The 11,972-nt window shown below is 42.8% G+C and overlaps 1 protein-coding gene across 1 annotated transcript in view; it reads right to left on the bottom strand.

Moving 5' to 3' along the window:
• LOC311131785 (uncharacterized protein) overlaps nt 1-11,972 on the bottom strand; it is a gene marked incomplete at its 5' end in the record, with an annotated part of 40,112 nt that overhangs the window by 4,945 nt on the left and 23,195 nt on the right. Inside the window, 42 exons of the mRNA XM_084164916.1 lie at nt 135-242; nt 486-539; nt 709-762; nt 1,304-1,357; nt 1,591-1,644; nt 1,746-1,853; nt 1,986-2,039; nt 2,148-2,201; nt 2,404-2,457; nt 2,587-2,640; nt 2,752-2,859; nt 2,977-3,030; nt 3,192-3,245; nt 3,800-3,907; nt 3,997-4,104; nt 4,232-4,285; nt 4,415-4,612; nt 4,762-4,815; nt 5,059-5,112; nt 5,221-5,274; nt 5,384-5,428; nt 5,634-5,687; nt 5,897-5,941; nt 6,083-6,136; nt 6,251-6,304; nt 6,515-6,622; nt 6,862-6,915; nt 7,528-7,572; nt 7,674-7,727; nt 7,889-7,933; nt 8,189-8,242; nt 8,521-8,565; nt 8,753-8,806; nt 8,938-8,982; nt 9,708-9,761; nt 9,948-9,992; nt 10,228-10,281; nt 10,585-10,638; nt 10,823-10,876; nt 11,168-11,221; nt 11,458-11,511; nt 11,699-11,755. Coding sequence (XP_084021042.1) covers nt 135-242; nt 486-539; nt 709-762; nt 1,304-1,357; nt 1,591-1,644; nt 1,746-1,853; nt 1,986-2,039; nt 2,148-2,201; nt 2,404-2,457; nt 2,587-2,640; nt 2,752-2,859; nt 2,977-3,030; nt 3,192-3,245; nt 3,800-3,907; nt 3,997-4,104; nt 4,232-4,285; nt 4,415-4,612; nt 4,762-4,815; nt 5,059-5,112; nt 5,221-5,274; nt 5,384-5,428; nt 5,634-5,687; nt 5,897-5,941; nt 6,083-6,136; nt 6,251-6,304; nt 6,515-6,622; nt 6,862-6,915; nt 7,528-7,572; nt 7,674-7,727; nt 7,889-7,933; nt 8,189-8,242; nt 8,521-8,565; nt 8,753-8,806; nt 8,938-8,982; nt 9,708-9,761; nt 9,948-9,992; nt 10,228-10,281; nt 10,585-10,638; nt 10,823-10,876; nt 11,168-11,221; nt 11,458-11,511; nt 11,699-11,755 — 2,676 coding nt within the window. The remainder of the gene's footprint in view (nt 1-134; nt 243-485; nt 540-708; nt 763-1,303; nt 1,358-1,590; nt 1,645-1,745; nt 1,854-1,985; nt 2,040-2,147; nt 2,202-2,403; nt 2,458-2,586; nt 2,641-2,751; nt 2,860-2,976; nt 3,031-3,191; nt 3,246-3,799; nt 3,908-3,996; nt 4,105-4,231; nt 4,286-4,414; nt 4,613-4,761; nt 4,816-5,058; nt 5,113-5,220; nt 5,275-5,383; nt 5,429-5,633; nt 5,688-5,896; nt 5,942-6,082; nt 6,137-6,250; nt 6,305-6,514; nt 6,623-6,861; nt 6,916-7,527; nt 7,573-7,673; nt 7,728-7,888; nt 7,934-8,188; nt 8,243-8,520; nt 8,566-8,752; nt 8,807-8,937; nt 8,983-9,707; nt 9,762-9,947; nt 9,993-10,227; nt 10,282-10,584; nt 10,639-10,822; nt 10,877-11,167; nt 11,222-11,457; nt 11,512-11,698; nt 11,756-11,972) is intronic.

Raw genomic sequence — 11,972 nt, 5'->3', positions numbered from 1 at the left:
TAGACCCTATAGAGCAGAGAGTAAGACAGATGGACACCTATATAGACAGACAGACAGACAGACTAGAACAGTAGACTGAACCACAGACTGAACAGCCCAGTCTGTCCATGGAAGAGTGAGCTCATCTCGCTCACCACTGATCCAGGGAGTCCTCTCAGACCCTCAGTTCCTGGTTTTCCTGGCTGACCCTGAGGTCCGACAGGGCCTGTCTTTCCTGGAGGTCCGTTGGCACCTGGATCTCCCTGGAAAACAAGAGAGAGAAAAATAACATTAAACATTGATAAACTTCAATATTCCAAATCCCCAATGTATGTTGTGAGTTGAGCAAATGCATGTATTTGGAAAACTATTGACAGCAGAGGGAGATATATACATTTGGTGTCAGGTCTGTTTGGCATGGCTTGCGACTCACTAGATAGATAGAAATGACCCAGAGGGTAAACTGCCAGTGCCAATACATTGAACAATGACCTTTGAACTCTTACCTTAGTTCCCTTCTCTCCTTGTCGTCCCTCTGGTCCTCTCGTTCCAGCAAGACCCTAGGAAATAAGTGATGTGTAATATTATAAACGTTATGACTGGTTATAGGCCACCTAGTAGTCTTCATTGAGTAGATATGTGCACCTATCAAACATAATACATTGAAAACAAACAGAAATGTCTGTGGATGATAGTTGTGGTTTGGCCTGATGAGCTGAATGATCTTACCCTCTTTCCAGGTCCGCCAGGAGGTCCATTCTCACCAGTGGGTCCAGGAGATCCCTACAGCAGAGAGTATGATCATGATTATAACGCTTCAGTGACCTATAATGGGTCAATAATAACTATAAAGAACTGAGCCAAAATATACATACTGGTAGCTGTTTTTTTTGGAGTTACATATGAATCTACATTCTAGACAGGCTCTAAGGGTGAACTGCTAGGAAGGACATCGAACTTTAATCTGCAGTGCCATCTTATGTTTCAACAGGTGCTTCAACATGGAAAACACACTTTTCTAGGGCTTTAAGTGAGATGGTTTAGGGCTGAGATTTGCATACCTATAGCCACAATGGCCCTTTATTCCTCTGACCCCATTACATTGCTTAAGTCTGAATGTTTTTGGGAATATCTTAAGAGGATGTGCTTCACATTATAAACACTACTCTTGAATGCTGCAGGGAGCCATTTTGAATCAGGGCGATCGTAAATGGACAATATATGACCCAATAACATCCAATTCAAAGTGCTTAATGAAGGCTACATGGACAGTCCTGAAGAGCCCATGTAGTAACTATAGTAAGTTGGGTACTAGGCAACTTACAGCTTGTCCTTGTTCACCGTCCTCTCCTCTCTCTCCCTTTGCTCCATCTTGACCCTAAAGAAGAGAAACAGAGTTATTATCAGAGGTATGGTAATTGCTAAGATAGTGTCAAAAGTAGATACTTTTTTTGGGTTTTGATAATGGAAAAAGATTCACAGATACACCAGCACAGACAAATCTTGCACTCACTAGGTCTGAAATGCTATGAACACCTGAATTGGAATATCTGTTTAACCACAACAAAACAGATCAAATGAAACGTGTGTGAAGAGTGTTTAGATACTCACTCTGGGACCGAGTTCACCAGGGGGACCGGGGTCGCCAGGGAAACCAACAGGGCCCTAGGAGAGAGACAATGGCATAAAGTTGGACACAAAAACATTCCAGATTAAGTGTGATTTACGTGACAGTGTTTTCCTCTAGAGTGCAGTGTTTGACATACAGGGTTTCCTTTGGGTCCGTCGTCTCCAGGGCCTCCTCTTCCACCAGCAGGGCCAGAAGCACCAGGTTGTCCCGCCTCTCCCTTGTCACCGTGCTCTCCACGTGGGCCCTGCCATTGGACAACAACACTGTCACTCACAGTACAAAACATCCATGTATAGAAACAAATACGTGTGTATGGGACAATACCTGCAGGCCCATTCGAAGAACCAAAGAGACAGAGTAAGGATCAATCTCTCACCTTCTTTCCTGGCTCTCCTCCGATTCCAGGTGGTCCAGCTTCGCCAGGCTCTCCCTGTCAACACAATGTGTTCAGTTCTCAGAACATACATGTACACACAAACACATATCATAACTATTACAACAAAACATGGAAATCAAGTTAATGTGAAGTTATGTAAACCTTATCTCCCAGGTTTCCAGGGTTACCCAGACCACCAGGAGGACCTTGAGGACCCTGAATAAACAAACAAATAAACACACCCATAATTACATATATTATTTCAAATCAAAAGGGAAACTACAGTAGGTATTTATGTGGGATGGCTTTATAATCTCACCAGTAGCATAAAAACTCCATTACAATGAAATAATTCAATATGATTATTCTATAGCGAGGAAAGGCTTCTGGAACGTTTTGAGAGAAGACTGGTACTCACGTCAGCACCGCTGGGACCAGCAGGGCCACGGGGTCCTGGGGGGCCCGGTGGACCCTAAAGAGACAGATAGAAAGAGGTTTGCAATATCCTAGTGTGTTTCATGCGAACAATACCTCTTCCTTAACTATTATGATTGGCTTCATAATGATGAGATCCAATCATCAATTTGTCGTTGACACTCACCATTGGTCCGACATCTCCAGTCTCTCCCTTCTCTCCTGATGGGCCTGGCAATCCCTACAAGATACATTCACAGTTAGAGATGCCATTGACCTATTGAGTCACAATCACAAGTCTATTGTATTGAGGCTAAAATCATATAATCATAACAGAAATCAGTCATCATACCTGCAGTCCAATAGGACCTGGGGCCCCTGGGAATCCTCTTGATCCTTCATCTCCCTTGGCCCCAAATGGTCCCTGCTGACCTCTGGCTCCTAGTTCTCCATCAGCTCCCTGAACAATGGAGACAATAGTGAAGGGGTCACTTCTGAGGGGCACCATGCTATGAATGTGTCTGATGCAATATTGATAATACACTGTACGTTGATGGAGTTCAGTGTTTCTACTTACAGCAGCGCCGGGTTGACCAAGTGGACCCATTGGCCCTGGTGGACCGGGAGGACCCTGTCAACACACAATGTTTCATGGTAGGCAAATGTATCACTGTACTTTAGCAGAGACAATCATATTTATAGTATATTGTTCAGACACAATAGATGTAAGGAACATAATGTGATTTGTGGATTTGACATGGACAGCAAAATAATGGCGGTAATGTCACTCACATGCTCTCCTTTGCCGCCCTTCGCTCCCTTCTGGCCGTGCTCTCCAACCTCACCCTGTAATACAAGGCTTTTGTTACGAGAGGTTTGAAATTGGCATTATGATATAGTTTCAAGTGGTTTGAATTAGCATTATGATATAGTTTCAAGTGGTTTGAAATTAGCATTATGAAATAGTTTCCAGTGGTTTGAAATTAGTATTATGATATAGTTTCAAGTGGTTTGAAATTGGCATTATGATATAGTTTCAAGTGGTTTGAATTAGCATTATGATATAGTTTCAAGTGGTTTGAAATTAGCATTATGAAATAGTTTCCAGTGGTTTGAAATTAGTATTATGATATAGTTTCAAGTGGTTTGAAATTGGCATTATGATATAGTTTCAAGTGGTTTGAAATTGGCATTATGATATAGTTTCAAGTGGTTTGAAATTAGCATTATGATATAGTTTCCAGTGGTTTGAAATTAGCATTATGATATAGTTTCAAGTGGTTTGAAATTGGCATTATGATATAGTTTCAAGTGGTTTGAAATTAGCATTTTGATATAGTTTCAAGTGGTAATACAGTAGTTTGGATATGTGATAGAGACAGATGATGGTTGTTACTGGCCTTGTCTCCATCCTCTCCTGGAACTCCGATGGCTCCGGCAGCACCTGGGAGACCCACTGGGCCCTGGACACCGTCACGACCGGCGGGGCCGATCGGACCTTTCTCACCCTGAGAGGGAATGGGGTGGGAGGGAGAACATACGAGACAATCTGAAATGACAGCTCTGTATATTGGATATGTTTCGTAAAAGTACTCACAGGCACTCCCTTCTCTCCTGATGGTCCTGGAGGCCCCTGGGGGCCGGGTCTTCCTGGGGGTCCGATGGGGCCTCCGCTGCCTGCTTGTCCTCTCTCACCTGGGGATCCCTGCACAGGTATGGTTACAGGCATGATTACAGCCAAGGTGACGTGGACGTCAACAAATACTGTACATCACATTATTTTACATATTTTCACAATGATTCATTTCAGATGTAATTATTGTCAGACGTACAGCTGTTCCAGGAGGTCCTGCTGGGCCTTCACTTCCTTTCAGTCCGCCACCTCCCTAAAGACCAGACAGGAACAAGTTAAAACACTGCATGTGCAATCTATATACAGTATGACATCTCACCCTGTGATATAGGGAATAGGGTGCCATTTTAGATGCAGACAGAGTGTTGGTCAGCCTGCTCACCGGGGTGCCAGGCATTCCTCTCTCTCCAGGGAAGCCTCTCAGTCCTGGGGGCCCGTCTTTGCCGGGGCCGCCTGGGGGACCAGGGTCTCCCTTAGTTCCCTCCTTGCCAGAGGGTCCGGAGAGTCCCTGCTCGCCTGGTGGTCCTGGAGGCCCGGGGTGACCGCGCTCGCCCAGGGGGCCAGTCTCTCCTGAGGGACCCTGGGACAATGAAGAGGAGGAAGAGGAGGGTAATGAGTATTGAAGATGGAAAGTGAACGGTGGAGGTGAATCCATACATTGGATACGATCCATACAAAATGGATTGGACACTGGACAATGTAAATAAAATAAAGTTGCATTAATCTTACCTGAGGTCCAACAACACCTGGAGGCCCGGGTGGCCCAGTCTTTCCTTGGAATCCCTGTGGAAGAGAACATTAAATTAATTGGGCCTTGAATAGAGCCTTGTGTAACCCCTAATGCAATCAGCTCAGCTAATCATGTGTTTATCATGTGAGGAAGTAACAGTAAAGCATGAAGAGTATAATTTGAGATCAACTACAAAAAAAGAACACAATTGAGCCAAAGGAAGACATGGCACTGTTTGTAGGATTCATATAGTTCTGATAGCTTGTTCCAGACAAGAATATAGAAAACAGACTTACAACTTCTCCTCTCTGTCCAGGGTGTCCGGGCAGTCCATCTTTTCCTGGTGGTCCCTGGGAGGAAATAGAAAGAGTTAAGGGAAAGAAGCCACTTACAGTTTCAAACTACACTAATAATTCTTAAATGAATATTGCTATATAGAGTGTATATTGTAGTCTTACGGGAGGTCCCTTTGGCCCAGGGAAACCGTTTGCTCCTTGAGGTCCGGGCAGTCCCTGAAAGATACAATGGGAGATGGACAGGTATAAGTCTCACAACAACATGTATGCTATAGTGGCACGAAAAAGTGTAGCAAACAAATAAATGATAACTCAAACAACATACCCTCTCTCCTGGTGGACCAGATGGGCCGTCACTTCCTGATGTACCCTAGTAAAAAGAAAGAAAAAGAAGCCAAGAATTATTACCTTCACATACAAATAACCAATATTCCAGCTTTATTTTGACATGTGACTTCCCTGTGGTGGCCTGTAGGTGAACTGACAGTGCTGTTGAGCATTAACTTCCATAAATCTCCATCATCACAATTGTCTGTGATTCATGTGTATTGTTGAGATTCTAGACATTGTCTTACCTTGGCTCCTGGTTTTCCAGTAGACCCTCTTGGCCCTCTCTGACCTCTGGGGCCCTGTTGGAGAGATATGGAGAATCGATTAGGAATGGTATGGGCATTTGGTTGAGTGTTTCTGATCCACTTCAAGTTGGTTCATCTCAGTAAACTAACCAAACTGTTGTTTGTTCCCAATACAATATGAGCCCTGGTTTAAACAGTGGTGCATAAATTATAAAGAGAGACTTTGACAATCAACAGTAATATAAACAAGAGTTGAACTGTACCGTTGGTCCTCTTTGTCCTCTAGGTCCAGACTTTCCAATCAGACCCTGAAGAAACACAGACTCAGCCATCAGCATCAACTTGAGTGCAGTTTACTTTATAAATTGATTACATCATGCATAGTACATAGCGCGACAATTTGAGTCATAGTAGAACAGAGTTTGAATTCCCGTCTTTAGCAACGTTACCCTTGTTCCCTTCTCGCCATTGGTTCCAGGGAATCCTGGGAAACCGAGGGAGCCCTGAAAACACATCAAGCATTCGTCAATCTAGCGTCCATATTGTCAGTCCCTTTAATAAGATAACTTTCAATTGTTACCGGCAAACTATTAGAAGGAAATAGGGGTTGTCGTTACCTTAGGTCCAAGTCTTCCAGGATAGCCAGGAAGTCCAGGAACACCAAGTTTACCCTGCAATCAGATAATGTCATTAATGACCCTTTGACAAACCTATCAAAATGACAAAAAACAACAATATAGATAGAACCACCATCATGTAAAAGTTGGTCAAACTGTTATGAGCCAACCAGGTAGGTGTGTTATGAAATACTTTCAAATATATTGTTATTTTAATCAAGATAAACAAACTTCTGTTATACAGAATATGAACCCTACTCCTACCTTCTCTCCAACCAGACCGATGGGTCCGAGCTCGCCAGGGGGCCCAACACGGCCCTTTGGCCCCTCAGGACCGTCCTCTCCTCTGGGGCCGGGCACTCCACCCTCTCCCTGTTAGCAGGAACAAACAGGGAAACAATCAACAGTGATACATAAACCACATAACCATCAATTCAATCAAATGTAAATCAATCAATGAACCTTAAATATAAATAAAATTGTATGCAAATAACAAGGCAAAAAACACACGGCAAATAACTTTAAAAATGTAACATGACATTGTAAAACAAGACATAATACTTGAATACAATTATTTAGAGGAATTATTTAATAAATAAAATTAATCTTACTCTTTCCCCCTTGACACCAAAGTCTCCTTTGATTCCAGGGAAGCCATCTTCTCCCTAAAAAGACAATTGTGGTTAATATTGAAAACTAAAGGCTTTATACGTATGGTCAATCAAATGTTTGGTATGGTGTCCCTAAAATTCACAAATCCAAATAAAGTCTTCCTGTGAACTCTTACAACATAAATAATTATGAAAATGTTTGTGAAATAATATGAAAAGTGCAAAAAGCAGTATCTATATCGTCTCATGTTGAGGTCAGAAAGAGAGACAATGAACTTGACACCGGTCTGGCTTTCCTGTCTGAAAGTGTTCCACAGTACGCCCTCTAGTGATCCTATCCTAAAGGTACAGATTCCAGTGGCTGATCTCTAAAACTGGATAACAATTGCTATGTCATTCACAAAATAAATATTAGTGGGCTGAGAGACATAACTTTTCAACATTTCTAAACGTATGTCCATCAATCTAACCCAAACAGAAATGTTTACGAGGTGTTAGCCCACGGCATTGCTGTCATCATGACACAGGACCAGCATTGTACATTACTTTTAAGATGCCAGCATCAGTTCTCAAAGTGAGGCTACTTCTTTGAATCTATAAGATAAGATGTTTTATTGTCACATATACTATTCGTCAATCATTGATACACTTGATGAGGTCACCTACCTTCTCTCCTTTGTGACCCTTCAGTCCACGGATACCTTGAGTTCCCTGCAATTACAACAGGATTAGGAGGTCAGTCAATGATCAGGCATTATCATCACAGATTAGTAACAATTAATGACAACTTTAGCCCAAAAAACTAATCTCACCTTAATGCCACGAGGGCCAGGATAACCAATAGTTCCCTGAGGACCGTTGGGACCCTGTATGAAGATAGGAGAGAGGTTTAATGATGCACTACGCCACACAAGACACAACGTAATAGACACAACATATAGGCAGCCATCTTGGTGGTGATTTTGGCGGGGAGGTTGACTATATTCTATGAATACTGTGCAGGAGAGAGACGATTAGAGGAACTCACCTGGTTTCCTTTGGTGCCAACAGGTCCCTCCTTTCCTGGGTGACCCTGTGAGGCGAAGGGAGTATCAGAGGTCAAGAGAGGCATGAGGGCAACTTCAACTCATGATGTGCTGATTGTGTATTCGTGTTCCATGAAAATGCAATAAAGTACTTTACCTTTTTGACCAGTGACATTCTTTGCAATGCATTAAGGTAATCTCATGTTAAAACCTCTCATATTAAAACCAGTAATGTTTTCATTGTTCTATTATAACATACAGTAATGATGAGTCCAATATAGGTCAGTGAGATTGTGACTTACAGGGGGGCCGTCGGCTCCAGGCATTCCTGGCAGACCAGGTTTTCCTGTAGGGCCCTGGGAGAGGAGATGAGAAGTAATGAGCTTACTGACCTACTGATGACAATACTGACCTAAGATACAAAGTATACAATACACCTTCAAACTGAGCTATTGTGTCTCTTTGTCAATCATTCCTGGCTGAATATTCGGAATATGACGCAATATGACGCTTCACTAGTTGTGACATGTTATGGAGACAAACTGGAGCCTGTCGGACAGTAAATATCTTTTGAAAGGTTCATAACATAGTAATTACATACGCACGACAGTCATGGATCAATTTGTTCTCTTACCTTCTCTCCTGGGGGCCCGTGGGCTCCCTGTGGCCCTGGCATTCCCTGAAACAAACACGTCATATGGTCAGATCTGATCTGAGATCCATCGCTTGGGGCAATACCACAGATTACAGTTGTGTTATTAGAGAGCTTGCTTATTTTTCATTGGATCATCTCACATTGTAAGGAGAAAATGAGAATAGGATATCTGTCCCCAATAATGTGTCCCCTGCTCTGTGACGTCTCTCACCTGTGTTCCTGAGGTACCCTGCTGCCCTGGGGGACCTGGCTCTCCTTGGGGACCCTGAGAGAGAAAAGAGAGAAGAGAGAAGAGGAGGAATGGAGAAGAGATGGTTTGAGACTTTAAGAATGGTTTGCTCTCAATGGGAACTCCACAGAGGACAAAAGGACAGAAAAACATTCACTGCCACTGACCAAGTTTCCTTTAGGACCGTGGGGCCCGTCGTTGCCACGCACACCCTGAAACAGGAAAAAGAAAAGAACACATTGAATAAATAAAAAAGATTGCTAGTTATCAAAGATATCTGCAGGGTAAACACAACACATGACCTTAAGTAGCCTGCTACAAAATGACTATCTAGATGTGTACTGGTGATAAGAACCTGATCCTATACTGTATTGCCTTTTTAGGGGGTGGCATGAGGGTTGTGCTGTCTACTGATACTGTTCCAGTGTGGTTCTTGGTCATATAGTTGCATACTTTAGGGGTGCTTAGTACTTTCAGGGGTAGTATGAGGGTAAAGGAGTCATTCTGGGATATAGTGAAACTATCCCAGTGCAGTGTTTGCTTGGTCATGTTATTGTTTTCGGGGGCACTGTCATTGGTAAATCATTTAGCATATTTTAACCTAAAAAAAGGCTTAAGTCATTTAACTTATTTCAATATATTTTTCCAAGATATTTGACCCTAATATGACGATTAAGGTAAGATATCTTGAAATAAGATACATTACTTGTATTAAGCCTTTTTAGGTAAAAATAAGTGAACTTATCTGCCAATGACGTTAGATAATTTAGCTTGGTACGAAAAAACTAGGAAAAAAACACTAATTTTAAGTTAATTATCACTCAATATAAGATATTTAGGCTTGCTTATATTTCACTTTTTGCAGTGTAGCTTCACAGCCAAGTAGTTTTTGAGTAAAACTGACATTCCAGTGTGGTGCACCAATGTGTGTACTTACAGGAGGTCCGGGGATTCCATTAGGACCTTTAGGCCCAAGCAAACCACGAGGTCCCTAAAAACAAGAGTGAAACAACAAACAAACACAGAGAGAAAAAGCCAGGAACTGGTCAATAACAAGCAAGCTAAAACAGGTAGTCGCTATAAACAACATAACACACACACTATTATCCCAGAAATGTGAATGGTGACGGTGGTGAGGAGCAACTAATGTCAACGGTAGCGTCAGAAATACACTCACTGGTTCACCTGGAAGTCCTCTGGGTCCGATGTCTCCATCGTCTCCCTGGAAACAACACACACAGACAGACAAAGATGAATGACAGAGACAGAATGTGAGAAAGGAGGAAGGAGTTTGAGGGATAAAAGGGGTCACGTTAAAAGACTATGGGAAGAAATGAAGGTAATAGGTTTAGTGACCACTCTACTGTAGTTCTGGCTGATAGACTCATAGTTGTATAGATCTCTATGGAGACATGGGACTGATAGGTCAATGTCGGATGTTTCGCCAAACTACTTACCCTCTCTCCGTCCTCTCCAGGACCTCCTGGGGGTCCCAATCCTCCAGTATCACCCTAGAATGGTGGAACAGAGAGGGAGGAAGAACAATGAAAACAACAGCATGCTTTACAACACTTCTATTCCCCTCTGTTTTCCTCTTTTTCCACTCTGTTTCCTTTGATAGGCTAGGGTCCTACTTCCTGGTTAATAATCATGAGTCATGTTCTGTCAAAATAGTTCCAGATCGAGTGGCTTGGTTTTCCCAGTCCCTTGCTGTAACATGATTTCATTTACTATGATAATCAAACTCTCTTTGACGAGTCCTCTACTATGTTTCTGTGGTGGTGTGCTGTGTTGACCTTCGAACTTGAACTCACCCTGTGTCCTTTATCTCCAGGCAATCCAGGCAGGCCATCGAAACCACGGTCCCCCTGAGAGCGACAGAGACATCGAGTAAGGAAGGTAAAATTATGAATGTGACCTGAACAATGATTAAAAAGCAACACACATGCAAAGTCTTGACCATACAGACAGTTTCAGAGAAATATGTGATCATAGAACAGAATTGGGAAGAAATGACGATGTTTACAACAAAACAAGCAGCTGAGAGCTTACCTTAGGCCCACCCTCTCCTGGCATGCCTCTGGCGCCATCAGCTCCAGCACGACCCTGAGGAGAGATAGAGGGAACCACAGCGTTCACATCTATTGTCACAACCTTCACGTTTATTCTAATCTGCATGGCTGTGGACATAGCATACCATTTAGTGTGAAGCAATGTTTTGGGCATGCATACAAGTAGCATGCTAGTATCAACACTGGAACGTAGACAGAGTGCGTCCGAAATGGCACCCTATTCCCTATATAGTGCACTACTTTTGACCAGGGCCTATATGGAATAGTGTGACATTTTGGACAGATCCATAAAGACAGTAATGTGGATCAGATGGCGCTCACTTACCCTTCTTCCTGATTTGCCGGGAGGTCCGCTCAAACCTTGTGGTCCTCTTGGACCCTGAAGAACAAAATAGATGTCTGTGACAAATGCCTGTCTAAATTGAGTATCAATAATAAACACACAAAGAGAAATAGTCTCTACTACTACATTTCAGTTGAGGGAAAACAACCCTCTCTTTGCTACTGACCAGCACTACAGTGGTGTCAAGGAACCTGTATAAAGCCAGTCTGTGTTCAGTCTCAGACATAGGGAAAAGGTCCACCAACGTGGTTCTGGGATGAATATCTCTTTACCTGAGGTCCAGGATCCCCACTCTCACCCTTCAGACCAGAACTTCCAGGGGTACCCTGATATAGAACAGAAACTATTATTATTGCGGAGTAACACACCGACATTAATCAAATAGCCTAGCCACTCTGTTTACTTTATCCCCATGATGATCTGGGGACTATCTATACATGGTCAATATTATTATGATACATCATCAGACTGTGAATGAAGGAAATGTGATGGAGGAAAAGTGACAGTACACACCAGGGGTCCTGAGCGTCCAGTGTAGCCCATTGGTCCAGGTGGTCCCTTCAGAGCCAGCTAAGAGAAAGGAGAAACAACAAGAGGCCATATCAGCACTTAGCCATTACTCAGCCCATTTTCAACACATGATGAAGAACACATGAGAACTGCTTAAGAACACTGACCAAAAGAGATTACATTCAACCTGCATGTTGCCCTTATGTTGGGATGTTTTGTAGTGCGTGCTAAAGCTGTGTGATAAACCAGTGTGACGGACAGTGTTAAACTCTCATCA

The sequence above is a fragment of the Coregonus lavaretus genome, assembly GCF_964263955.1.
Source record: "Coregonus lavaretus genome assembly, chromosome: 7".
NCBI lineage: Eukaryota > Metazoa > Chordata > Actinopteri > Salmoniformes > Salmonidae > Coregonus > Coregonus lavaretus.
The sequence above is the reverse complement of the archived record's forward strand: the minus strand, read 5'-3'. Positions and strand labels throughout refer to the sequence as shown.